Source organism: Erinaceus europaeus, chromosome 17, assembly GCF_950295315.1.
Source record: "Erinaceus europaeus chromosome 17, mEriEur2.1, whole genome shotgun sequence".
Lineage (NCBI taxonomy): Eukaryota > Metazoa > Chordata > Mammalia > Eulipotyphla > Erinaceidae > Erinaceus > Erinaceus europaeus.
In genome coordinates, this window is record NC_080178.1 from 12,309,057 (window position 1) to 12,334,110 (window position 25,054).

Consider the following 25,054-nt stretch of genomic DNA (forward strand, 5'->3'; position numbering starts at 1 on the left):
TCTCTCTGTAGGTGTTCATTCTTTCTTTCAGCTAATTTTAATTCTTCATTAAGCAACACTTCTCCGTAGAGGTAGTTTGACTTATAATGTCTCGATGATCCTGGAGGTGTATTCTCCCCCTATACCTTGCTTCATCTATAGGTTTATTCCCATCTGTGTTGGCCTTTCCATCCTGTTTCTTCCTGAAACCAGGAAAAAGCCTCTGCCTATATCTCATATGCCTCTAGAGGGTCAGTGTGACACAATCTATGATGGGGATGATGGTAATAATACCCTAGAGACAAAAATTATTGAAAAAAGACTTTTTAACAATCATTGGTTAAGTCCTTAAATGATACACCTCACAAATCACCTTGTGAACCACTTGAAGAGTAGATTTCATAATTCATGGTATTTCCTAAATGGCAGATATGTTTCCTAAGCACTCAAACGCTAATAATTATAGCAAATTGGAATCCACTCCAGAAACAAGTGTGCTTTCAACATTTCACATTGCTATACTGTCTTCCTAATGAAAATAAAATAATAAATTATAAAGAAAATGTAGTTTTTCCTGGATTTTGCTGTTTTATACCTAGGGGAACAACTGTGGGAATCTTTGGAGTTTTTGCTAGTATTGGTGGTACCCTGGGTCCTCTCTTGATGATCCTGGAGGTATATTCTCCCACTCTACCTTGGTTCGTCTATGGATTTATTCCCATCCTTGGTGGCCTTGCTGTCTTATTTCTTCCTGAAACCAGGAATCAGCCTCTCCCTAACACTATTCAGGATGTGGAGATTGGGTGAGTACCCTATCTCTTACTCTAGAGGGGAAGTGGGACACAAATCTGAGATAGGGAAGGTACACATAGCAGAGACTGGTGTACCCTAAGCATGGCTAGACCCAGGCCATTCCAGTGTAGTTAGTGGCTTTGGCTGAACTATAGATCCAGCCCTCCATGTTGTGATTTCAAACACACTGCCATACTCTAGTTCATACAGACTCATTCTGACCAGTCTGGTCTCTCTTTGAAGTGGTGAAGAGGGCAATTTATATTCTTTAGTGTGTCGTGCATGTCCCTAAAAGTTCTGCACAAAGGGACAGTTTCCACCACCCTGATTATCTTCTTTCTGATCCTGGCAGCCTTAGCCAAGGAAGTACAGTAAGCCCTGTGGGACTGCTGATTCCTATAGTAGAGTGATTGCCTGATTCTAATTATCTGGAGAAATGCAGCCAGTAATATCTGTCCTTATAGAACAAGGTCAGATTTCTCAGGACTAATGGCAAAGTGGGATAGAAACTCTTCTTTATCTGGGGTTGCGTCTTTTCTCCCTTATGACCTTCAGCTGACTGACATTGAGAGAACATTAAGGAAAATAATGTCCTTTACTTAGCATTGGCTGACTTATGAATAACATTTGAGGAACTATCTTCACAGAAGCTTCTGTACTAGTATAGCTGCTGACCTGGGTATTGTAGGTTTGACAAGTTGCCACACAAAGGCAAGTACAACAACCGTGTGGGCACCTGGGCCACTAACAAGTCTGAGAGAAGTGAATGAGAAGGATGAGCCCCTACCATAAAAGGAGACTTGAATTGCCTGAGAAATTCATTTCGTGAACTTGTCCTGGTAATAAAAACATTAAAATAGAAAAATGATTGTCAAAAAGAGGTTTTTTTTATAATTAAAATTATGTATAGGCCAGTGAGTGACACATTGTCAGGCACAAAGACTCAGGTTCAAGCCCTCTCTCCCTTCAGGCAGTGGTGACACTACAGGAGTGTTGAAACATATCTGCAGATGTCTATTTTCCTCTCTTCCTTTCTATCTTCTCCTCCTCTGTCAACTTTTCTCTGTCTTACCAAATCAAATAAAAAGGGGAGTCAGGCGATAGCATAACGGGTTAAGCACACGTGGCACCAAGCACAAGGACCTGCTTAAGGATCCCGGTTCCAGGCCCCTGCTCCCCACCTGCAGGGGAGTCCTTCACAGGCAGTCAAGCAGATCTGCAGGTCTCTATCTTTCTCTCCCTCTCTGTGTCTTCCCCTCCTCTCTCCATTTCTCTTTGTCCTATCCAACAACGACAACATCAATAACAACAATAAAAAGCAACAAGGGTGGGAGTCTGGCTGTAGCGCAGCGGGTTAAGCACAGGTGGCGCAAAACGCAAGTACCGGCATAAGAATCCCGGTTAGAGTCCTGGCTCCCCACCTGCAGGGGAGTCACTTCACAGAAGGTGAAGCAGGTCTGCAGGTGTCTTTCTCTCCTTCTCTGTGTCTTCCGCTCTCTCCATTCCTCTCTGTCTGACCCAACAACAACATCAGTAACAACAACAATAAAACAACAAAGGCAACAAAAAGGAATAAACACATATTTAAAAACAAAAAACCAACAAGGGCAACAAAAGTGAAAATAAATAAATAAATAAATAAATAAATAAAAAGTTAAAAAAATAAAATGAAAAGAAGAAAAAAACAGAAAGAAAACATGGAGAATCATATTACTGGAACTGAGCCCCAGCAATAACCCTCATAGGAATCGAAACTTTATTTTATAATATGATAGAGGACACCAAAACATTTCTAAACTCCTTATGTACAAGTAAGGGCACATTAAGAGAACTTGATTTCCAATATTGAGGATAGAACCTACACAAGCAGATTTCCAAGTCTCTTCATATTACTTATCCCATCATGTCACAAGATTTCCTGAAAACCCTGGACAGTGGTAACTGTACCTATCCAAGCTGACTGGCAATGGGAGAGCATCCTTTAGATACATACACTTATTTGAACTAATGTAAACTTGTTTAATTGCTGTTTTTATTTCTTTTTTTTTTTTTTGTATATGATGTATGATTCTCCCAGGACAAAAGCTCAAACAAACCAAAAGAAGAGAATATTTGTAGTGAAGTGACACAGTTTTAAGCAGTTCTAAAAACAGCCTACTGATCAAAGAGTGAAATAAAGAGAGAAATCAAGATATTTCTTTGATTTTGGGAAAATCATTAAACAATCTCATAATGTTTTCAATCAACATTAAATCACTGATAAAAGGTAAAATATAGTCAATACATACCTGTGATCTTGGGACAACCACTGCATTCCAATGGAGGAAATGGGGACACAGGACTCTGGTGGTGGGAATGCCTGCTTTTTGTAATTTTGTAAATCACTATAAAAAAAATAAAGCTGAAAGTGGAAAAAACCTATCCTTTTTCCAGTGTACTACAAAATTACTCCATACAAAATGCAATTACTGATGATAAAAATGCAAGGTGACTGACATATTATTTAGAGTGGACTGGGTGTAGTTGTATACTTCCAGATAGCTGGAATGATTCTGGAGTAAAAGCAGAATAGTACTAAGAATAAGCAATATCCCCCAAATTATTTTGTGGATAAGATGATGTACTTTTATTGAGTTCATCCACAGATCATTAGAAGAATTTGAAAAAAGAGTTGTAAAGTTATTCTACCCTACCAAGAGAGACAAGTGACGAAATACAAGAATTGATATTGCAGACCAATTGAAAAAGTGTATGATGGAACTCTGGTTGTGGGAACATGTGGAATTTTACCCAGATTATCTTATAATTTTATAAGTTAGTATTACATCACTAATAAAGAAATTTGAAAAAGTGTGTGAGAAGTCTAGACAATTTTCTTTTTTAATATTTTATTTATTGGATAGGGACAGAGAGAAATTGAGGTGGTAAGTGGAAGTGGAGAGGGAGAGAGGGAGAGTAGAGAGAGCCCTGCAGTACTTGTCCATCATTCATGAAGCTTTCCCCTTTCAGGTAGGCACTGGTGTCTTTACCAGTGTTACATTTTCATTGTAGCAAGAGAATTCAATTGAATGCGTAATCACCGGGCCATGTAGAAATTTCTCTAAAGGACACATAGCGATGGTCTATAGACATATAAAAAGGTCTCATTAGAGAAATGCAAATGGCAAACACTTTGAGACTCCAGCACCCACCTGAGAAACTGACCCACATCACCACCAAAACAGGAAATGACAAGTGTTGGTGAAGATGTGGACAGAAAGGAATTCTGGTACACTGTTGGTGCATCCCTTATGGACAACTTTATGGAGAGTCTTAAATCAAGTAAAAATTTTCAGTATACAAGTCTTTCACTTCTTTGGTTAGGCTTATTCTTAGATATTTTATTGATTTTGTTGCTATTCTAAAAGGAATTGATTTCTGGATTTCAATTTCTTCTAACAGTGTTTGCATAGAGGAATGCCACTGACTTTGGAATGTTAATTTTGTAATCTGACACCTTATGGTATTGCCTGATGATTTCCAAAAGCTTCTTGCTGATTTCTTTAGGTGTTTCTATGTATACTATCATATCATCTGCTAATAGGGAGAGTTTGACTTCTTCTCTTCCAATCTGTATCCATTTAATTCCTTGCTTCTGCCTGATTGCTATGGCAAGAACTTCCAACACTGTGTTGAATAGTAATGGTGATAGTGGGCAGACTGTGTAGTACTTGATCTGGGGGAAATGTTTCCAGTTTTTCACCATTGAGTATGAAGTTGGCTTTAGGTTTGCTATATATAGATTCCACTATCTTCAGGAATTTTCCATTTATTCCCATTTTTTGTAGAAATTTGTTTATAATGGGATGTTGATTTTGTTGAAGGCTTTCTATGCACTATTAATAGAACCATGAGGTTTTTGGTCTTGCTTTTATTGACATGGTGGATCATGTTGATTTATTTACCTATATTAAACCAAACTTGCTTCCCTGGAATAAACCCCACTTGGTCATGATGAACAATCTTTTTAATATACTGCCTTATCCAGTTGGCTAGAATTTTGTTTGGTACTTTAGGATCTATATTCATCAGAGATATTGGTCTGTAGTTTTCTTTTCTGGTTGTGTCCCTGTCTGCTTTTGTTATCAGAGTGATGTTAGCTTCATAGAATCTGGAAGGGAGTATTCCAGTTTCTTCAATTTTCTGGAAGACTTTTAAAAGTAGAGGTATTAACCCTTCCCTAAGGTTTTGTAGAATTCATTTGTAAAACCATCTGGTCCAGGACTTTTATTCCTAGGAAGTTTTTGATAACTGTTTCAGTTTCATTATATATGATGGGCCTATTCATATTATATAGTTCCTCTTTATTTAAATTTGGAAGTTTGTAGGTTTCTAGAAAATCATCCAATTCTTCCAGGTTCTCTATTCTCTAGCTTGGTGGCGTATTGTTGTTCATAGGATCCTCACATGATATGTTAAATTTCTGTGGTGTCTGTTGTGATATCTCCTCTTTAATTTATGATACAATTTATTTGGGTCTTCTCTCTTTTTTGTTTTGTGAGTCTGGCTAAAAGTTTGTCCTTTTTGTTCAGTCTTTCAAAGAACCAACATTTACTTTTGTTGATCTTTTGTATGGTTTTCAATGTTATCTATTTCTGCCTAACTTTAGTTATTTCTGTCCTTCTGTTGCTTTAGGGTTCCTTTGTTCTTCTTCTTCTAGGTCTTTAAGGTGTGCAATCAGGTTGTTTATTTGTGCTTTTTCTGTTTCTTAATGTGTCCTTGTATGGCTATGAACTTCCCTCTCAGTACTGCCTTAGCTGTGTCGCAAATATTTTGATAACTTGTGTCTTAATTTTCATTGATGTCTCGAAACATTTTGATTTCTTCCTTTATTTCGTCTTTGACTCAGTAGTTGTTATGTAGTGTGCTGCTGAGCTTCCACATTTTGGGGCTGTTAATAATCTTTTGTTGATTGTTAAGTGTTAGTTTAATTCCACTGTGGTCTGAGAAGATGCTTGGGATGATTTCAATGCTCTTGAATTTTCTGACACTGTCTTTGTGGCCAAAAATACGGTCTACCCTTGAGAATGAGCTATGTGGACTTGAGTAGAATGTGTATTCCAGTTTCTTGGGTGAATGACTCTGAAAATGTCCAATAGTTCCAGTTTATTTATCTCCTTATTTAGCTCCCTCATTTCTTTGCTGATTATCTGCCTGGATGACCTGTCAAGTTGAGAGGGTGTCAGTGTTGAAATCCTCTATTATTACTGTGTTGTTGTTCCTCTTTCAGTAAATGTTTGATGTTTTTGGATGGCTTCTCATTGGGTGCATAGATGTTAATAATTGTTAAGTCCTCTTGATTGACTGCTCCTCTGAGCATTAAGTAATGTCCATCCCTATCTTTTAAAATTTTACTTTAAAGTCTATTGTGTCACATATGAGGATAGCTCTTCCTGTCCTTTTTGTGGGCCATTGTCTTATATGATAGTTTTCCATCCTTTCACTTTGAGTCTGTGTTTGTCTTGTTGAGTTAGGTGGGTTTACTGTAGACAGCATATTGCTGGGTTGTATTTTCTGACCCATCTTCCTACTCTATGCCTTTTAATAGGTGAATTAAGACCACTGACATTTATTGATATCATAGACTGAATATATTTTAACGCCATTCTTGTAGAATTTTAGAGTGTCCTGATAGATGGCATATTTATGGTGGTCTGACTATTTATAGGAGACCTTTCAGAACTTCTTCCAGGGCAGGTTTGGTGATAGTTGATTCTTTCAACTGTTGCTTGTCTGAGAAGGTTTTTATGCCTCCATCTAGTCTGAATGCAGTCTAGCAGGATACAGTAGTCTTGGTTGAAAGCCTTTTTTATTGAGTACTCAAGAGATAGCTTGCAATTCTCTTCTGGCTTTTAGAGTTTCAGTGAAGAAAGCTGCTGCTAATCTTATAGGATTTCCTCTGTAGGTGACACTTTATTCTTCTCTTGCAGCCTTCAGGATCCTTTCTTTATACTTATTCCTTTCCATCAAAATGTGATGTGTCTTGGTGTCTTTAAGTCTGGGTTAATTCTGTTAAGACCCTCTGGGATTCCTGTAACTTTATGTCTTTGATGTTGTCTAGACTAGAGAAGTTCTCAGCAATGATGGCCTGAAGAATGCTTTCTTACCCTCCCTCTCTTTCTTCCTCTGGTAAGTCAATAATGGTCATATTATTTCTTTTGAAGTCATCCATAGGTCTCTATTGTTTATTTTAGTATCACCTAATCTCTTGCTTCTTTTTAAATTGTCTCTAATTTAATCCTCAATCCTGCTTATTCTGTGTTCAGCTCATTTATTCTAATCTCTCTCCCCTCTACTATTTTCTGGAGCTCATCTATTTTGTTACCCTGTTCTGATAACTGTTTTAGCTTGTTCAGCTACTTGTCTTCTTAGCTCAGCTATTTCAGCTTTCAGTTCTCTAATAACCTTGAGATCATTAGTGTTTTCTTCCACAGTCTCATTTGTTGTTTCTGCATTTCTGATAAAATTTTTTTCAAATTCTTTACTAACTCCTGTGACTATTTCCTGAACTAGCATTTGGATGTTGACCCCATCATTCTGTGATTCAATCTTTGGGGGCTTTTAGCTGGACGTTTGCTATGGTTCATTTCTCTAACATTTTGTCTTTTTTGTTTAACTATTCTATATAGTACGTTATGAGGTCCCTCTCTCAGTACTTTTCAATTACTGATCACTCTTGGCTGATCATTATTGACTTGTGTTTAAGTAAGGTACTTAAAGAGTTCACAGTTGTGGAAATTAACAGTTGTTTCAATACTATTTAAATCCCTGAGTTGGAGCACAGTGGCTGTTAAAGTCTCTTTGGTTCTTTTTCTTCCCTGTAGGCTATAGGAGACTGAGGGCTTTTAAACTATAAGTAGGCTTCTTAGCTTAACCACTCATTTCTGACCAAGAGATAAAGCCGGGTGGGGGAGAAATAATACAATGGTTATGCAAGGAGACTCTCACACCTAAAAGATCCAAAGCTCTGGGTTCAACTCAGCTTCTCTGCCAAGCTGGTCAGCACTGCTGGGCCCTGTGAGTATCTAAAGAAGTCCCATTTATCGTCTGTAGGTTTTGAGGCAATTATTCACCATGTTCTCATCAGGAGAACAATGTGTAAAAGGTAAAGACTCCCATTATATAGCCCACCTCTAGGCCACCTGGATGTATATCTTCTCTTGAGTTTCCTGGTCAGTTCTTTGTTCCCCAGTTACAGCCCAGGACCTCACCCCTGCTGCTCCAGCCTCTGAGGACAGTAGCAATGGGGACCTACAGCGTCATGTGGTGAGTCTTAGGGGAGTTCTTCCTTTAGCAGTCTTTTTGTTGGTATGACACTGGAGGTGATACCTCAACCAGTAAACTTCGGAAATTTTACCAGAAACTCAGTCTCTCCTTAGGCTCCTTTGACCACTATCCACACATATTTTCACTCACCAGTTGTTTGGTCGGTTCCTGAAGTCTTTCTAGTCCTGTCTTGTTGTGGTCCCACATGATCTCCTTCGGTATTTGTAGTTGACCTGGGAGAGGAGAGAAACATAGTTGCTACTGCTCCATAGTCCTGCCTCTGGAAGTCCTTTTGTTAATCTTTCTGGTGATTTTTCTTTTTCTAGTTTCATTGGAGTATGGTCTGAAATGTCTTGTACTCCATACAAGATGGATGGCACTTCATCTGTGACAATCACAAATGACTTTTAAAATCAAAACTTCGATTTACTTATTTTGGATTAATTTGTAGAGATATTTATAAGACAGAAGAAAGAAAACATAGCACTGTTCAGCACTGCTATGTGGTACTGGGAAGTAAATGTTTTCTCTCAGACATTCAAAACCTTTGCTCATTACTGAACAATCTCCCCAGATAAAACTTTCAAATGACTTCACCATGGTATAATCACTGAAGTATATAGAGGACCTTTAACAAGTTTCCAGAAAATTCCAATTAGTAATCAAAACCTAAATATGGTACACAGTACAACATATTAGTACAAAATACTGTTAGTCAAACCACCTCTCCTGGGAATTGTTGTTTAATAACTACAATTCCCACCTACACCTCAAGGACATCTTTGATGAATCAAACCCAATTGCAAGAAAGACTAAAGCAGAAACAAACCAGTGGGACTACATCAAATTGAAAAGCTTCTGCACAAAGAAACTATCACACAAAGAGACCCCTCACAGAATGGGAGAAGATCTTCACATGCCAAACATCAGACAAACAACTAATCACCAAAATATACAGAGAACTCAGCAAACTTAGCACCAAAAAAGCGAATGACCCCATCCAAAAATGGACAGAGGATATGAACAGAACATTCACTCCAGAGGAGATCCAAAAGACTAACAAACATAGAAAAACTGCTCCAGGTCACTGATTGTCAGAGAAATGCAAATTAGGACAACATTGAGATACCACCTCACGCCTGTAAGAATGGCATACATCCAAGAGGACAGCAACAACAAATGCTGGAGAGGCTGTAGGGACAGAGGAACCCTTTTGCATTGCTGTTGGGAATGTAAATTGGTCCAGCCTCTGTGGAGATAAGTCTGGAAAACTCTCACAAGGCTAGATATGGACCTTCCATATGATCCAGTAATTCTTCTCCTGATGTTATACCCCAAGGACTCCATAACACCCAACCAAAAAGAGGTGTGTACTCCTATGTTCATAGCAGCACAATTCATAATAGCTAAAACCTGGAAGCAACCAGGTGCCCAACAACAGATGAGTGGCTAAGAAAGCTGTGGTATATATACACAATGGAATACTATACAGCTATCAAGAACAATGAACCCACCTTCTCTGACCCATCTTGGACAGAGCTAGAAGGAATTATGTTAAGTGAGCTAAGTCAGAAAGATAAAGATGAGTATGGAATGATCCCATTCATCAACAGAAGTTGAGAAAGAAGATCTGAAAGGGAAACTAAAAGCAGGATCTGATTAAATTGAGAGTAGGGCACAAAGGAAAAACCCTGTGGTGAGGGGTCAACATGCGGCTTCCTGGGCTGGTGGGGGATGGGGCTGGGTGGGATGGGACACAGTCTTTTGGTGGTGGGAATGGTGTTTATGTACACTCCTAGTAAAATGTAGCCATATAAATCACTAGTTAATATGAGAGGGGGAAAATTAATTGTATGTCTCGAAGTTTTTAAAACACAGACTGAGTTTTTTAAATATATAGGCTGTGTATTTGATATGTGGGCTCTCTCAAAAGCCTAGATCAAGTAGGTCAGAAGCAACCAGTGGCACAGCTATATACAAGATACTGGATACTATACAGCAAAACCTAACGAAAGGACTTTTCAAAGTTAACCCAATTACCAAATAATGTTATGATAACATTAACTATCCATTGTCTTTTTGAACCCTAAGACAGCAGGAACCTCACTATAGAGCCTATATTTCCCCCAGTCCAGGAACCTTAGGGTAGGTCCCACTTTCCCATATGCCTCTCCCAATCCATATCAAATAATATTGCATCTGCCGATTGCAACCTAATCAATGCAATGATTGCCACCTCAACATGCTTCAGCTCAGACTGTGTCCAGAGACTTCAGGTGTGGAATGACCACCCTTCAGCTTCATTACTCTGGTGAGACCTTTCCTTTCATAGTATACTCTAATTCCATCCCAGGTGGACCACTTTCTAACAAAGTCCCAAAACCTAGATATAGACCAGGTTCTATGAGAGAGAGCATATGTTCACACATATCCATAAACTAGTGCAAATATATACCTGAAAGCAGAAGTACATTAGAGTTTGCAGTGAGTACCCCTCCCCAACACTTCCTCTCCCTTATTCCAACTTTTGGGTCCATGATTGCTCAACAATTTGTTTGGCTTTGTATGTTAACTCTCTTTTCAGCCACCAGGTTCCAGATGCCATCAGGATGCTGTCCAGGCTTCCCTGGACTGAAGACCCCACCAATGTGTCCTGAAGCTCTACTTCCCCAGAGACCCACCCTACTAGGGAAAGAGAGAGGCAGACTGCGAGTATGGACAGACCAGTCAATGTTCATGTTTAGCCGGGAAGCAATTACAGAAGCCAGACCTTACACCTTCTGCAACCCACAACTACCCTGGTCCATGCTCCCAGAGGGATAGAGACTGGGAAAGCTATCAGTGTGGGGCTGGGATATGGAGATTGGGTGGTGGGAATTGTGTGGAGTTGTACCCCTCCTACCCTATGGTTTTGTTAATTTATTCTTTCTTAAATAAAAAATAAATTTAAAAATAAAAAAGAATTTCCAAATAAAAATGATAATAAAAGCTGAAACTTTAAAAATAAAAAAATTTAAAAAATAAAGAAGTAATTAAAATTAGCTGAAATAAAGAATGAACACCTACAGAGAGACTAACAGCTAGAAGCATATGTATTGCATTTTCTTATCATTCTCAGATTGTGTGGATATAAGAGAGAAACAGGCCCTCTCACCTGAGTCACAATGGTGGAATTGAAGGTGCTCAGATCTTACACACAGCCATCCACACAGGGCTCTGTGTCCAGCTCTGTCATGTAAGGGAAGGTGCCATTCTGGTGAATGAGTTGCCACTGGGGTTGGACAAAGTGCTGGCACTTCTCTGGCCTCAGGCTGGAGGCCAGGGGAATGGAGACTCTCAGGAGTCAGGGGGATGCGGAACTTTTCATCCCCTGGAATTTCTTCCCCTAGCCATCTACTTTGGACTGGCACTTCTATCGGACTTGCTGGCACACCTCCTTGACACTACACAACTCTACAAAAGCTTCCCTTTATGCTGCTGGGTTTCTCAAAGACTGACTGCAGCCAGCTGCCTTGGGACTCTATAGGTCACACATCCCCCCTCCTTGCTAGGTAATGACCACAGAGGCAGGAAATGTCTGTTGAAGCATAAAATGCCCCCAGAGGCAAGAGATGCTTACAGAGGCAGGAAATGCCTGTTGAGGCATGAAGTGCCCCCAGAAGCAAGAGATGACCACAGAGGCAAGAAATGTCCTTTAGCGTGATAAGCCTTGCACTTTGAGGGAAGAACACCCCCCTCAGTCCTTCCGTTGGCATCACACTGGTTCTTGCTGCTCTCTTACTTGTTCCTCCATGTCTTGTGCCGGTTTTTTTGAAAAATGTCTGTACATTATAGGTTTCTGTTCACCCCACACTCCTGATACTATGGCCATAATTTAGAAAGAAAAGGGGGAATTGTTGGTATGCTTCTGGATTCTGCTTGTGAGACCTTTTGTTTTTATCATCACATTGTGTTTGCTTGTGTTGCTTGCGATGTGTTCTGTTTGCATGTCCACTGTTGGCTGGGCACCCCCCTACCTCCAGGACATTGGTTTGGCCCTCACTCCCCCTGCCTCTGGGACATTTGGTTTAATCCTCACTTGTTTGTGCTCTTTTCTCCTCCCCGCCCCCTATCCTATGTACTTCCTGGTTCCTGACTCTTCTGTCAGAGGAGACAGATGCAGGAGAGAATTGTGTTGTGATTAGAAGAGATAAGTTTTTTGAACTACATCCCTGCTCATGAATAAAGATTGAACTGCGTTCTCAGCTCAGCCATGAGTCCCTGGTTGTCTCTGTCTCCTGTAGCTATACTAGTTTTTTTTTTATACTAGGACCTGTAGCTATACTAGTTTTTTTTTTTTTTTCTCTCTGAGCCTGAAATCTGATATGCAGGTGGATCCAAGTTATTGTCTGGGGAGATGAAGTCATAGCTGGAAAAGGGACAGAAAACTGGGCCAGGGAAGAGAGTAGCTCCCTAATATGGGGAAGGTGTATAAATATTGTTGACTGTAAACCCCATCAAATTGATTTGGTTTGGGGCCCATATTCACCTTAGTAGCCTATGTGGCCTCTGCATCCCTGTACATCTGAGCTCACATTCTGTGGTCATGAATAGGAACATTCCAAGCTGCCCTAATATTGACCCATCTTCCTCAGGTCTAGCACAGAATATGTTTCCCATCTCCCTTCAGAGAATAGAACATTCTCTACTATTGTTCATCCAAGATGAGGGCAAGGTCCTATGGGGGGGGCACAAAAAGTTCTTTTTTTTGTTCCTGATAGAGATGATCTGTAACAATGGAGAGAGGGATTTGTTTGAGGTCTAGGCCCATCATGTCTGTTTGGGAATCTCAGGACTCCTTGAATAGGGCCACAGCTGATTGGGTGGCCTGATAATGACTAAAGAGTCATCATTAAAGTATGCCATTTTCTTGCCCTTATTCAGATTTTGCAGTCCTTTCTTTGCTAAGGTTAACTTTGGAGTGAGTGAGAGAACTGTAATAGGAAGTAGGTGAGGAGGGTATCTAAGGCTAATTAGATACTATATACTGACTCACTGCAGACTACTGTGTACTTTTGCTTTCAGGTATACATTTTGTCCAAGTGTTGGGTATTATACAGCAAATCCTAACAAAGGGATCTTTAAAAGTTAAGTCAATTGCCAAAAATTGTGATTATAAAAATATCTATTATCTTCTTAAACCCTAAGATGGCAGGAACCTCACATTTCCACTATAGAGCCTATATTTCCCCCAGTCCTGGAACCTTAAGGTCAGGCACATTTTCCTGCATACTTCTCTCAGTTCATACCAAATAATATCGCATCTGATGATCTCAAAATAATCAATGCAATGAGTACCACCTCAGCATGCTTCACTTGAGACTGTGTCCAGATACTTCAGATGTGGAATGACAATACTTCAGCTTCATTATTCAGATGAGACATTTCCTTTCATTAGTATTCTCTAATTCCTTTCCAGGAGGTTCACTTCCTAACAAAGTCCCAAAACCTAGATATAGACCAGGTCCCATGAGACAGAATTATAATCTTGATCTACTCTGCCATTGACAATGCCACTTTCCAAGCAGGCCAGACCCAGATAAGTACAGCTCTTGAATTCAAAGGATCCCTTCCTCACCCATTTTCCATGCACTGGCAACACCCACGGCTTAGTGAGCTCCTGAAGAACTTGTGGTTGTATTTTATTGAGTTTCCAGGTGACATTTTGTTGGGTTTAGTTTTTTCTAGTTTCACAGGAAAGTATTCTGACATGTCTCCTACTCCATAGCCATGCCACTGGATGTCTGGCATTTCAGTTTTGATAATGACAAAAGATATTTTCTAGAAAGAACTCTGTCCACAGTCTGATCTGTTTGTTTAACCATAAGAATCATCGATTAAAGTTCAAAGGTACATTAGAACACCGAGGATAAAATTTTTCACAAAGTGTATCATTGACAGATTCAGTTTCAAATTTTGGAAGACCACAGTGAACTACTACTCTTAGCTTTAAAGAACTCAAGTATCAACCTTACTTGAAATTAATTCTGAGAAACAGCTTTCATGTTGACGCTGTTGAGTTGAGGAATACTGTTTGAATTTCCTAGACATTAAACTTATTTCTAGAAATTCTGACTCAGGTTGAGAATCAACTGCTCAGTTTTGATGGCTTTTCTTACACTCCTGGATAAAGCTGGAGGCCTGGGGAAATTCCAAATTCTTCAGATGATTTTGCTCTGCATCTCCATCTTCATCTCGAGCCCATATACTATGCTGGAGAACTTCACTGCAGCAGTGCCTGATCACCGCTGCTGGGTCCACCTCCTTGATAATGACACCAACTCTGCTAATGACATTGGGACCCTCAGCCAAGAGGACCTCCTGAGAGTCTCCATCCCCCTGGACTCCAGCCTGAGGCCAGAGAAGTGCCTGCGCTTTGTCCATCCTCAGTGGCAGCTCCTTCACCAGAATGGCACTTTCCCCAATGTGACAGAGCTGGACACGGAGCCCTGCATGGATGGCTGGGTGTATGACCACAGCACCTTCTCTTCGACCATCGTGACTCAGGTGAGAGGGCCCGTTTATCTCTTATACTCACAGAATCTGGGAATGAGAAGAAAATGCAATACATGTGCTTCTGTTTGTTAGTCTCTCTGTAGGTGTTCATTCTTCCTTTCAGCTAATTTTAATTAGTTCATTAAACAACATTTCTCTGCAGAGGTAGTTTGACTTATAATGTCTTGTACTTTTTAAGATGGCTTCAAACAGGCATTCATTAAGTACCACTGAAGGGAGTCAGATTTGTGTTCAATAGCACATTATTGACAGAAGCTTTCATGCTGTGGTCTCTTCCACTTCTTTGCCTCTCTGTATATAATACACACACACACACACACACACACACACACACACACACACACACACACACACACTACCTTTTAATACTGGCAAGCTCTTACTGATATGTTTCACTTAAGAATATTCTCGGTAATTAAAAGCTTACTAGCATAACTTATAATTAAGTTGAGAACTATTAAAAATGTTGTACTGTGTAGCCACATTCAGCTTTTGGTTACTAGTCAGAAACATCTGGGAACTTGCTAAAAGTTCTCTATGTAGACCAGAGATTATATAATAATGAAGACTTCTGAAAGTTTGGTTTGGGTAGATTGCTCATTAGTGAGTAAGGGTTTTGATTGCCTCAGCAACACAGTGTTGAGCAGTGGTATGGTTTCCCTCTTACTGTCTATTCTGTCATAAATATCATAAATATAATAATAAATTATACAAATTAATCTTAAAAAATAAATACAAGTTATGTGATTAAATTCAGTATTATCTATAATTGCTTTATCATTATTATTATTTTGCTGTGAATAGATCTCTTATAGTGTGATTCTGCTGCTCCCAGGCCAACTTTTTATTTCATGTATGCATGTATATGTGTGGAGAGGGAGAGAGAGGCAGAGACAGAGAGACCAAGATTGACCATATTATCAGAGTTCCCCCTGGTTCCTTGTGACTCTCATGTGGTGCCAAGTCTCAGTCATGGTCAATTGCATGACAAGGTGAATACCATAACTGGACAGAGGTATTCTGGCCTCCTTATCTGTATTTTTTTTAATTTTTAGGCATTATACTCTGCTCAAGATTGACAATCTTATACTTTGAGGTCAAATGAGGTTTTAATAAAAACAATGTGTTTAGGTAAATGTTCCCTGAAGGAGTCATCTTTAGGCTGAAAGTTGAATGATAAAATGTCTTCTATATAGATATGAGTGATGAAAAACAGCAAATGGGAAAAGATATTTGCACACTACATTTCAGACAAGTGGTTGATATTGAACGCCTATAAAGAACTCACACAGCTCAACGAAAGAAAAAGAAAAACCAAAATAGAAAGTGGGTAGAAGATATGAATAGATGGTTCTCTGAAGAAGAGATACACATGGCCCACAGATATATGTGGAAATGCTCCAATTCACTTATTACTATAGAAATGTAAATTAAAATTACATTCAGATTCCACCTCTTCTCTGTGAGAATGGGCTTCTTTGATAAAAGAAGAGAAGATAAATATTGGATAGGATGTGGAGAGAGAGGGACTCTGTTTCACTGCTGGTGGGAATGCAAACTGGTGCAACCATTATGGAGAAGAGTATGGAGAACCCTGAAACAAATGCAAATACCTTATGATCCAACAAATCCACTCCTAGGCATTTTTCCAAAAGAGATAACACTGATTCAAAGGGATATAAGCACCCCCATGTTTACAGCGGCTTTATTCACAAAAGCAAAAAGATGTAAGTAACCAAAATGCTTTTTGACAGATGACTAGATAAAAACATTATGGGTCATATACTAAACAGAGTGTGTTATTCAACAATAAAAAATGATATGGTGCTTTTTGCATAAAATGGGTAAATTTGGAGAGGTTTATTATGCTTAGTGAAGCAAGTAAGGAGGTAAAAGACAACTACGGAATGTTTTCACTCATATGGGTAATATAAGGACTGAGCATATGAATGTTAAAAAAAAGTTAGCATATAGCTAAGACTGTGGTGTTAGTATAGTGGCTTTCTTTCTTTTTCTTTTCTTTTCTTTTTTTTTCTTTTCTTTTCTTTTTTTTTCTTTTCTTTTCTTTTCTTTTTTGTCTCCAGGATTATTGCTGGGGCTCAATGCCTGCACCATGAATTCACTGGAGGTCATTTTCCCCATTTTTGTAGCCCTTGTTGTTAAACTTGTTATAGTTGTTATTGCTGTCATTGTTGTTGGATAGGACAGAGAGAAAACAAAAGAGGAGGAGAAACAAAGGAGGAAAGAAAGATAGACACCTGCAGACCTGATTCACCATCTGTGAGGCGACCCCCCTGCAGGTGGGGACCCGAGGGCTGGAACCAGGATTATTACACTGGCCCTTGCACTTTGCGGCACCTGCACTTAACCCGCTGCACTACAGCCCAGCTTCCTATGGTGGTTTTCTGTGCAGGACACATCCTTTGCTGACAGAAGTGGTGAAGAAGACTATACTGTAATCTACTATTCAATGAATCTCTAAAATTAAAAAATAGTCAAGTAGTATGTAAAAGGGAAGCTTGGATGTGCTGGGGCATGGCACATAGTGTTTTAATTTTTGTTTTGTTTTGCCTCCAGCATTATAGTTTGGTCTCGGTGCACTGTAAATCCGGGCTCCTGGTGGCCATTTTTCCCATTTTTGTTGCCCTTGTTGTTGTTGTTGTTGGATAGACAAAGAAAAATGAAGAGAGGAGGGGAAGAAAAAGCGGGGGAGAGAAAGACAGTCACCCACAGACCTGTTTCATCCATTGGCAAACGATCCCACCCCCACCCCCCCATGGTTGGGGAGCTGGGGTGGCTCGAACCAGGATTCTTATGCTAGTCCTTGCTCTTTGTGCTATGTGCACTTAACCTACTGTGCTACCAACCAGCCCTGGCATACAGTGTTTTGCAAGGTACATTAAGTAGTGTGGATTCCATGTCTACCGTTTGTAAACTTGTGTGGAGCTCTCAGATTTGGTTCTTTATCTTCTAGTGGGATCTGGTATGTGAATCACAGTCACTGATCCCAGTGACTAAATTCTCATTCATGGCTGGAATGGTGGTGGGAAGCATCATATGTGGGCATTTGTCAGACAGGTAAGTGTTCTGGACCACAAATATATTTTCTATTTTTAATTAAAAAAACTTCATTGTGGTATGTCAATTTATAAGACTGTTATTAAAAATTTAGTTTTCTATCTCCCCATGATAAATGTTAGCATACCACACTCTAGACAAATTTAACATTTCTCTCTTCCTTAAGACACTGATTACCTTAAGACCATCATTTTCCCTGCCTCAGCACACCCCTCAACCCCCATTTTTCCAACTAGTAAGCCAGGCCTTGGCCAAACAGGCTTGGTTGGATGCCCTGAATTCTGGCATCCTGCCCTAGTGTTCCTCTTGGCCACCTTTCAGTTTGTCTAATTTAGACTGTCAGAATCCTGTTGTTCTGTGTGATGGTATACCCTGAACTTCATTCTCTGCTTCCACCAACTCAATGACTAACTCTATCCTGGCCTAAGCTACTAATGGTTTGACTTTTTTACATATGTACATGTTCTATAACTTTATTTCACTCATGAGGGAAATCATCTAATAATTGTATTTCACCTCTTCAGTTATTCCACTAAGCAAATTTCCCTCCAGTTTCATTCATTTTATCCTATAGAATAAAACATCATATTTTCCTAAGGTTGCAGATATGGATAAACTATTCGTTCTCCAACTATCTGCCTATACGTATATGTGTCACCCCTGCCCCCCCTTTTAAGGTCCCATTTTTCTCTTCCTTTAAGTCACACATGCGCCTATTACTACATCCAAGTGTCCCTGCCTTTTTTTCTCCTATCTCTCTGGTTCCTGATGGAATTGGAGTTCAGAGACATCTAGTCATCTTCCCCCTATCATTTCTCACCTTCATCACCCTGACGGTCTGTCAACCCTTCCATCTTCCCTCGATAACCAATTTAGTTCTCCACAATCTGAACATGAGTGGCTTTCTATTTGTTTGTGTTTAAGTTCATTTGTGCAGTTGTCTAAAATTCACATGAGTAAAATCATGTAGTCTAGTTTGACTTTTTATTCATTTTTTTTAGTTATTTAATATTGATTCTTATCCTTTTCATGTTGGACTCCTCTCAGAAATTCTTTTTGTTAAATTTATTTATAAAATGAAAAATATTGACAAGAACATAGTATAAGAGGGGTGCAAGTCCACATAATTTCTACCACCAGAACTCAATATCCCATCCCCTCCCCTGATAGCTTTTCTATTTTTTATCCTTCTGGGAGTATGGGCCCAGGGTCATTATGGGGTACAAAAGGTGGAAGGTCTGGCTTCTATAATTGCTTCCTGGCTGAACATGGTCAATAGCAGTACAATCCATACTGCCAACCTGTCTCTCTCTTTCCTTATTGGAGCAGGGATCTGGAGAGGTGGTGAACTAGGACATATTGGTCAGGTCATCTTTCCTGGGAAGTCAGGTTGGCATCACGGTACCCTCTGCAAAAAGCACTAATATATAAAGAAGAACAATTTGTTTAAAAGTCAGGAAACTAAAGGCAAGAATATAGCAGATGACATTTGGGGTCTCCATTTTGGAAATAGTACTTAGGTATACTGCAAGGAGCCATAACTTTACTAATTTTTGCCTGAGCCCAACAGCTAACATGCAATGCAGGTGGGCTAAAAGTATTGTCTGGGGGATATGGTGTCAGAGTTGGAAATCAGACTAGAAAGCTGGATCAGGGAAGAGAGTACTTTACTTCTCAAATAAGAGAAAAGTATGTAAACATTGTTAACTGTAAACCCCATCAATGTGATCTGGTGCTGATGTTCTGTGCAGGAGCCTGTGTGACCTCTGCAACCTTGTAGGTCTGAGCTTGTATTCTGTGGTCATAGCTAGGAACGTTCCGGGCTCCTTCATTGCTGGACTCATCTTCCTCAAGTGGCACAGTATGTTGACCCAACCTCCCTTTTGAGAGTGGAACAGTCCCTACCATTGTTAAACCACACTGAGGGCAAGGTCTTGTAGGGAACCCACAAAGGGGCTGATTATGTTATTCCAGAGGAAAATGATCAGTGACAGTTGAGAGAGTGATCTGTTAGAGGTCTGGGCCCTCACTAGAGGCCCCGGAGATGAGGTGACCTGGTAGTAATCAGAAGAGCCATCATTAAAGTGTGCTGGTCTCTTGCCCTTATTTGCTTTTGTAGTTCTTACTTTGTCTGAGAAAGTTAGCCTTTGAGTGATTGAGGGATGTGAAATAGGAAGTAGGTGAGGAGGGTACCTTGGTCTAATAAGAAACTATTTGATTAGGTACTTTATGTTGTCTTTTTTAGTTCTTTCTATTTGCTTGCTGCACTGATTGAGTCACTGCAGACTATTGTGCACTTTTGCTCTAAGGTATACATTTTCCTATAATTTATGGAGACATGTGCACATGTGCTCTGTCTCTTGGGCCCTGGTCCATCTCTAGCTGCTGTGGCTTTGTTAGGAAGTGCACCAGCTGAAATGGAGTGAAGGAGTCCTTTAAGCTAAGAAAAGTCTCACCAGAGTACTGGTGCTGAAGGGTTGACTTTGCAGGCCTGTCTGTGGACACAGTCCAAAGTGAAACATGTTGTGGTTGTACTGGTTGCATTGATTTGGCTGAAATCAACAGATGCAGCATCAATTGGTCTGGATCAAGAGATGCCTTCTGAGAAATGAGCCCTGCTGCTGAGGCTCCAGGACTGGGAGACATATGGGTTTTATAGGGAATGGGCAGGGTTCTTTCAGAATTAGGGTTTATGAAAGCAATAGATTGTTTCTGTTATAACCAAGTTATTTGGAAATTTGGTTTATTTTGAAAAACCCATTGTTAGTATTTCTCTATCACACAGGAGCTCACCCTGATTTATGTACTTTAATACTATTTACATAGAACTGTAGCTAAAATAGTCACACAGCCAGTTGTTTCTTGTATCCCCAGTCTAAGAGTATAGTTGATTTAATATTTCAAAGAAAAAGCCATTATTTGAATTGTATTAATATAAACCCACTGTTAAAATTCAATTAAGTTACTGTTAAAACTAAAACTTTAAAGGGGCTTGGCTGCATATTGTAAAAGATTAAATGTGGGGTTAATAGCTTCTTGTCTCATGCATGGCATGTGGAGATTTTCTCCCATTCTGTCCAAGGGTCTTTGTATTTGGGTAATGGTTTCTTCTACAGTACAGAAGCTTTTCAAATTGATGTAGTCTCATTGATTTGTTTTTTTATTTAGTCTTCCTTACAAATGGATTTGTATCTTCAGAGATAACCTTGAGGTTTAGGAGGAAGTGTTCCACCAATATTTTCCTCTAAATATAAGGTCTAAGGGTCCAAGGGTCTAAGTAGAAACAATTTGATTAGGTACTTTATGTTGTCTTTTTTAGGTCCTTTTATTAGCTTGCTGCACTTATTGACTTACTGCAGACTATTGTGCACTTTTGCTCTAAGGTATATATTTTGCCCTAATTTATGGATACATGTGTGCATATGCCCTATCTCATGGGACCTGGTCTATATCTAGGTTTGAGGGTTTTGTTAGCAAGTGAAAGGCTGAGTCTTTCTGTCTTTCTTGAGGAAGTCCTTAAATGAGTGCAGCCTAGAATGTTCCCAGCTGTGATGATTACCTATGAGCTCAGAGCAACAAGAACTCAGAAGTTACACAGGCTCTGAGCCTGTGTAGTGGTATATATATGGTATGTATATCATATATATTCAAATGTGAATATATATGTTCCCTGGGTCAGGTTGATGGGTTAAACATTAACTTTATGTACATATTTTCTTCAAGTTTGAGAACTACTCTCTGTATTCTATCCCTATTCTCAACTCTGATACCATCTTCCCAGACATTATTTTGCCCACCTCTATATTAGTTATCAAACTCAAGCAAACACTGCAAAAGTCATGGCCCCCTAGGGGCATACTTAAAATAGTCTTCCTCAATTCTTTCACACTGAGGTCACTATACTCATCTGCTCTATTCCTACTTTTTTGTTCCCGTTCATTAATTATTCTGCTTTATATCTTACTGACTTTCAGCCACCCAGTTGCAGATGCTATCATAATTTAATCCTGACTTCCCTAAGCAGATGACCTCACAGATGTGTCCAGAGCCAATAGGGAAAGATAGAAATAGGCTGGGGGTATGGATAGACCTGCCTTGCCCATGTCCAACAGGGATGCAATTACAGAAGCCAGAACTCCCACCTGTACCCTATAAGGAATAATGGTTCATACTCATACTCAGTGAGAGAGAAATGAGGGGAAGATGACCAGAAGGCTCTGAACTCCATGAGGACCTGGAGTGAGAAGAGGACAAAAGGAAGGACTTTCAGAAGTAGAAATAAGTGTAGCTGTGACTTAGGAAGAGAAGACAGGACCATATAAAAAGGGAAAATACATACAAATATAGACAGAGAATTAAAGAAATAATAGTCACTCCTTATCTCTGGTGTTGGGAGGACTACTCTAGCTTCTAGTGGAGGGAAGCAGACCCACACTTCTGATAGTGGGAATAGTGTTTAATTATCTACCTGTTACATTATAGTCAACACGGTCACTAATAAAATTTATAAAAGTAAGAAAAAAAGAAATTGAGAGTGCAAAGGGAGATACAATACAAAAGAATCCCTGCTTCACTACTTCATCAGTCATGAAGCCTCCACCCTGCAGGTGGGGATAGTGGGTTTGATCTTGGGCCCATGCATATGGAGATGTATGGGCTGAACCAATATGTCACAACCTTGTCCTTGTAAAATTCATGAATATGATGTGCTTCTGTCATCACTGTCTTGCAGATTTCTCTAGAATTATCTTGCATGCAGCAGAAATTGCAAGTCAAAAGAGAGGGTGTATTATACAACCCATCAACAATTGAGATTTAATTTTCTGCAAATATTTCTTTTACATCAGTTTTGTCATGACTTATGTATTCTCAGATTGATCAATACATTTAGATTCCTTGTGTTCTAATCATAATATAGACTCAACTATGCTAAGTGCATGTGTTACCATAATTGAGATTTATTTTAGAGTTTACAATAGAGCTGCTATCTCTGTTTGATTTGAAGTGATGACAAATCTGATAGTTAAAAATTAGAGAAAGAGCCTTCCTATACTCAGGATTAATTCATAGACAAGTATGTTTGTGTCTGCAGATTGCTATATTATACATTGATTTTGTGGGTTAAGAATGTTTTAATGTTATTAAATTTTGCAACTGTTGATATTGCCCCCATAATCTAGCTTGATTCTCTTTCCCCTAATCTATCTCTATGTATCTCTCTCTCTCAGGTTTGGGAGGAGGATGGTCTTCAGATGGTGTACCTTCTTGTTGTCCATTACTAGCAGTTGTGTGACGTTTGTTCCCAACTTCCCCATGTACTGCTCACTCCGTTTCTTATCTGGGATTTCATACATACCTATTGCGGCAAATAGTATTTTGCTCAGTAAGTCTTATTCTGTATCTTCAGTATTTTTCTAGTATTAACATTGACTTGAAATTCTACCTTTGTTTGAAATAAAAATTCTGTGTTTTTTTTTTTCAGTTGTAGAGTGGGCAGTGCCCCGGTTCCAGGCATTGGGAATAACAATGGCATTCTTTGCCACGTGTATTGGACAGGCATCCTTGGGAGGTCTGGCGTTTGGCTTTAGAGACTGGCATATACTCCAGCTAGTGGTGTCTGTTCCATTCTTTGTCTTATTTCTGTGCACTAGGTATGAGCTTTCTTTTTGTTTTGTTCTGTGGGATACTGGTATGCAAATGTTGACAGATTCAGCGTGTGTCTGTTCCACACAACGTGTCTTGCTCAGGTGGGTGGCAGAGTCTGCTCAGTGGCTGATTATCTCCAACAGACCAGAGGAGGCCTTAAAGGAACTGAGAAAAGCTGCACATTGTAATGGCAAAAAGGATGTTGAAAACACTCTGACCCTGGAGGTAAGGAGCATGGGATGCTGATTATGGGATGGAAGGCTGTAAATAAACATTTTGGCAATGGAAATGTAAGATCCAACTATGAAAAGAGTCACTACATCACTGATTGTCAGAGGAATGCAAATCAAACCTTCAGTAAGATATTACCATATGCATATTTGGATGGCTATTACACAATGATAGGTAACAAATGTCAGAGACTATGGAGAAAAGGAAAACTTTACCAACTAGTGAGGCGATTGTAAAGTGGTCTAACCACTGTGGAGCACAGTTGGAAATTCCTGAAGAACTTCAAAATACAACTGGTCTTCTGGCAGGTTACACTCAGTGTATAGGGAAAAGAGGTGATCATAATCTCAAAGAATCTGTCCTCCCATAGTAATTGAGCATTTCATAACAGTAGTGACACGGTGTCTAATTCCTTCAATGAGGCTGTCCAAACTAAGGAGAATATCCAGAGTTTGATAGATTATACTTTGTTATGCAGATTAAAAGGGAAGTATATCCTGACAGTTGAAACAATATGGACTAACCTAGAGAACATTCTGTTAACTGAAGTATGCCAAAGAAGGAATGGTAAATTATTGAGGTCTAATGTTTGTCTACAATTTAAAAATAACTGACTTCAAACTTAAATATATAATGGTGATTTTTCACATGGAATGACAGTAGGATAATGGGAGGTGCGGGTTAAAAGATATGCTCTTTAGGGTTTAAGAAAGGAGAGATCAGAATATCTTATATGCAACTTGATGATTAGTTAACTGTACAATATTGCAAACTTTAGATCTGCTGAAAGTAGTTGTTTGAACCCTTTGACAACACCCATACAACACCTTCACACTGTGAGGTAAGGAGTATGGTAACTTTCTATTTGTTAAAATATTTTACTTATTCACTCATTTAGTCATATGAGATACATTTGAATTTTAGTCTCAAAGATACTTTTTCTTTCATTACCTGCACAAAATTTATCAACTTTGTTTCTGTTAAGGCAAGAGCATAAATTGACATAAATCAGAAGGAAGCCCATTTGTTTTCAAGGAAAGTAGTAATATAATTCATGGATCAATTTGACCTCCATGGACAATGGTTCATATATATGGTCTGGGTTCAATAATGCAACTATTATATGTTCTTCCTCTTATTATTATTTTATTTAATAAAGATCGAGAAGACAATAGGATAAGAGGGATACAATTTCACCAGGCTGGTTACTCTTCCCTTGAGGGATACAACTCCATACAATTTCCACCACCAGAACTGTGTATCCTGTCACCTCCATTGAAAGCCTTCCTATTCTTTATCACTCAGAGACCATGGACAGGATCATTATGGGGTGCAGAGGGATAAAGGTCTGGCTTCTCTAATTGCTTCTCCTCTGGACATGGGTGTTGGCAGGTCATTCCATATCCCCAGCTTTTTTCTATCTTTCCCTAGTGGGGCAGGGTTCTTGAGAGGTGGGGTCCCAGGAAAT

At 39.4% G+C, this 25,054-nt stretch overlaps 1 protein-coding gene across 4 annotated transcripts in view; it reads left to right on the top strand.

The window, feature by feature from the left end:
- The first annotated feature begins 14,023 nt into the window (after positions 1-14,023).
- Positions 14,024-25,054, top strand: part of LOC103116472 (organic anion transporter 7-like) — a 272,851-nt gene continuing 261,820 nt past the window's right edge. For all 4 annotated transcript variants that reach the window (XM_060176383.1, XM_060176382.1, XM_007526368.3 and 1 more), the window contains exons 1-5: positions 14,024-14,622; positions 17,606-17,709; positions 22,938-23,092; positions 23,192-23,360; positions 23,457-23,580. In XM_060176383.1, the coding sequence (XP_060032366.1) occupies positions 14,221-14,622; positions 17,606-17,709; positions 22,938-23,092; positions 23,192-23,360; positions 23,457-23,580 (954 nt within the window). In that variant the 5' untranslated portion in view covers positions 14,024-14,220. The remainder of the gene's footprint in view (positions 14,623-17,605; positions 17,710-22,937; positions 23,093-23,191; positions 23,361-23,456; positions 23,581-25,054) is intronic.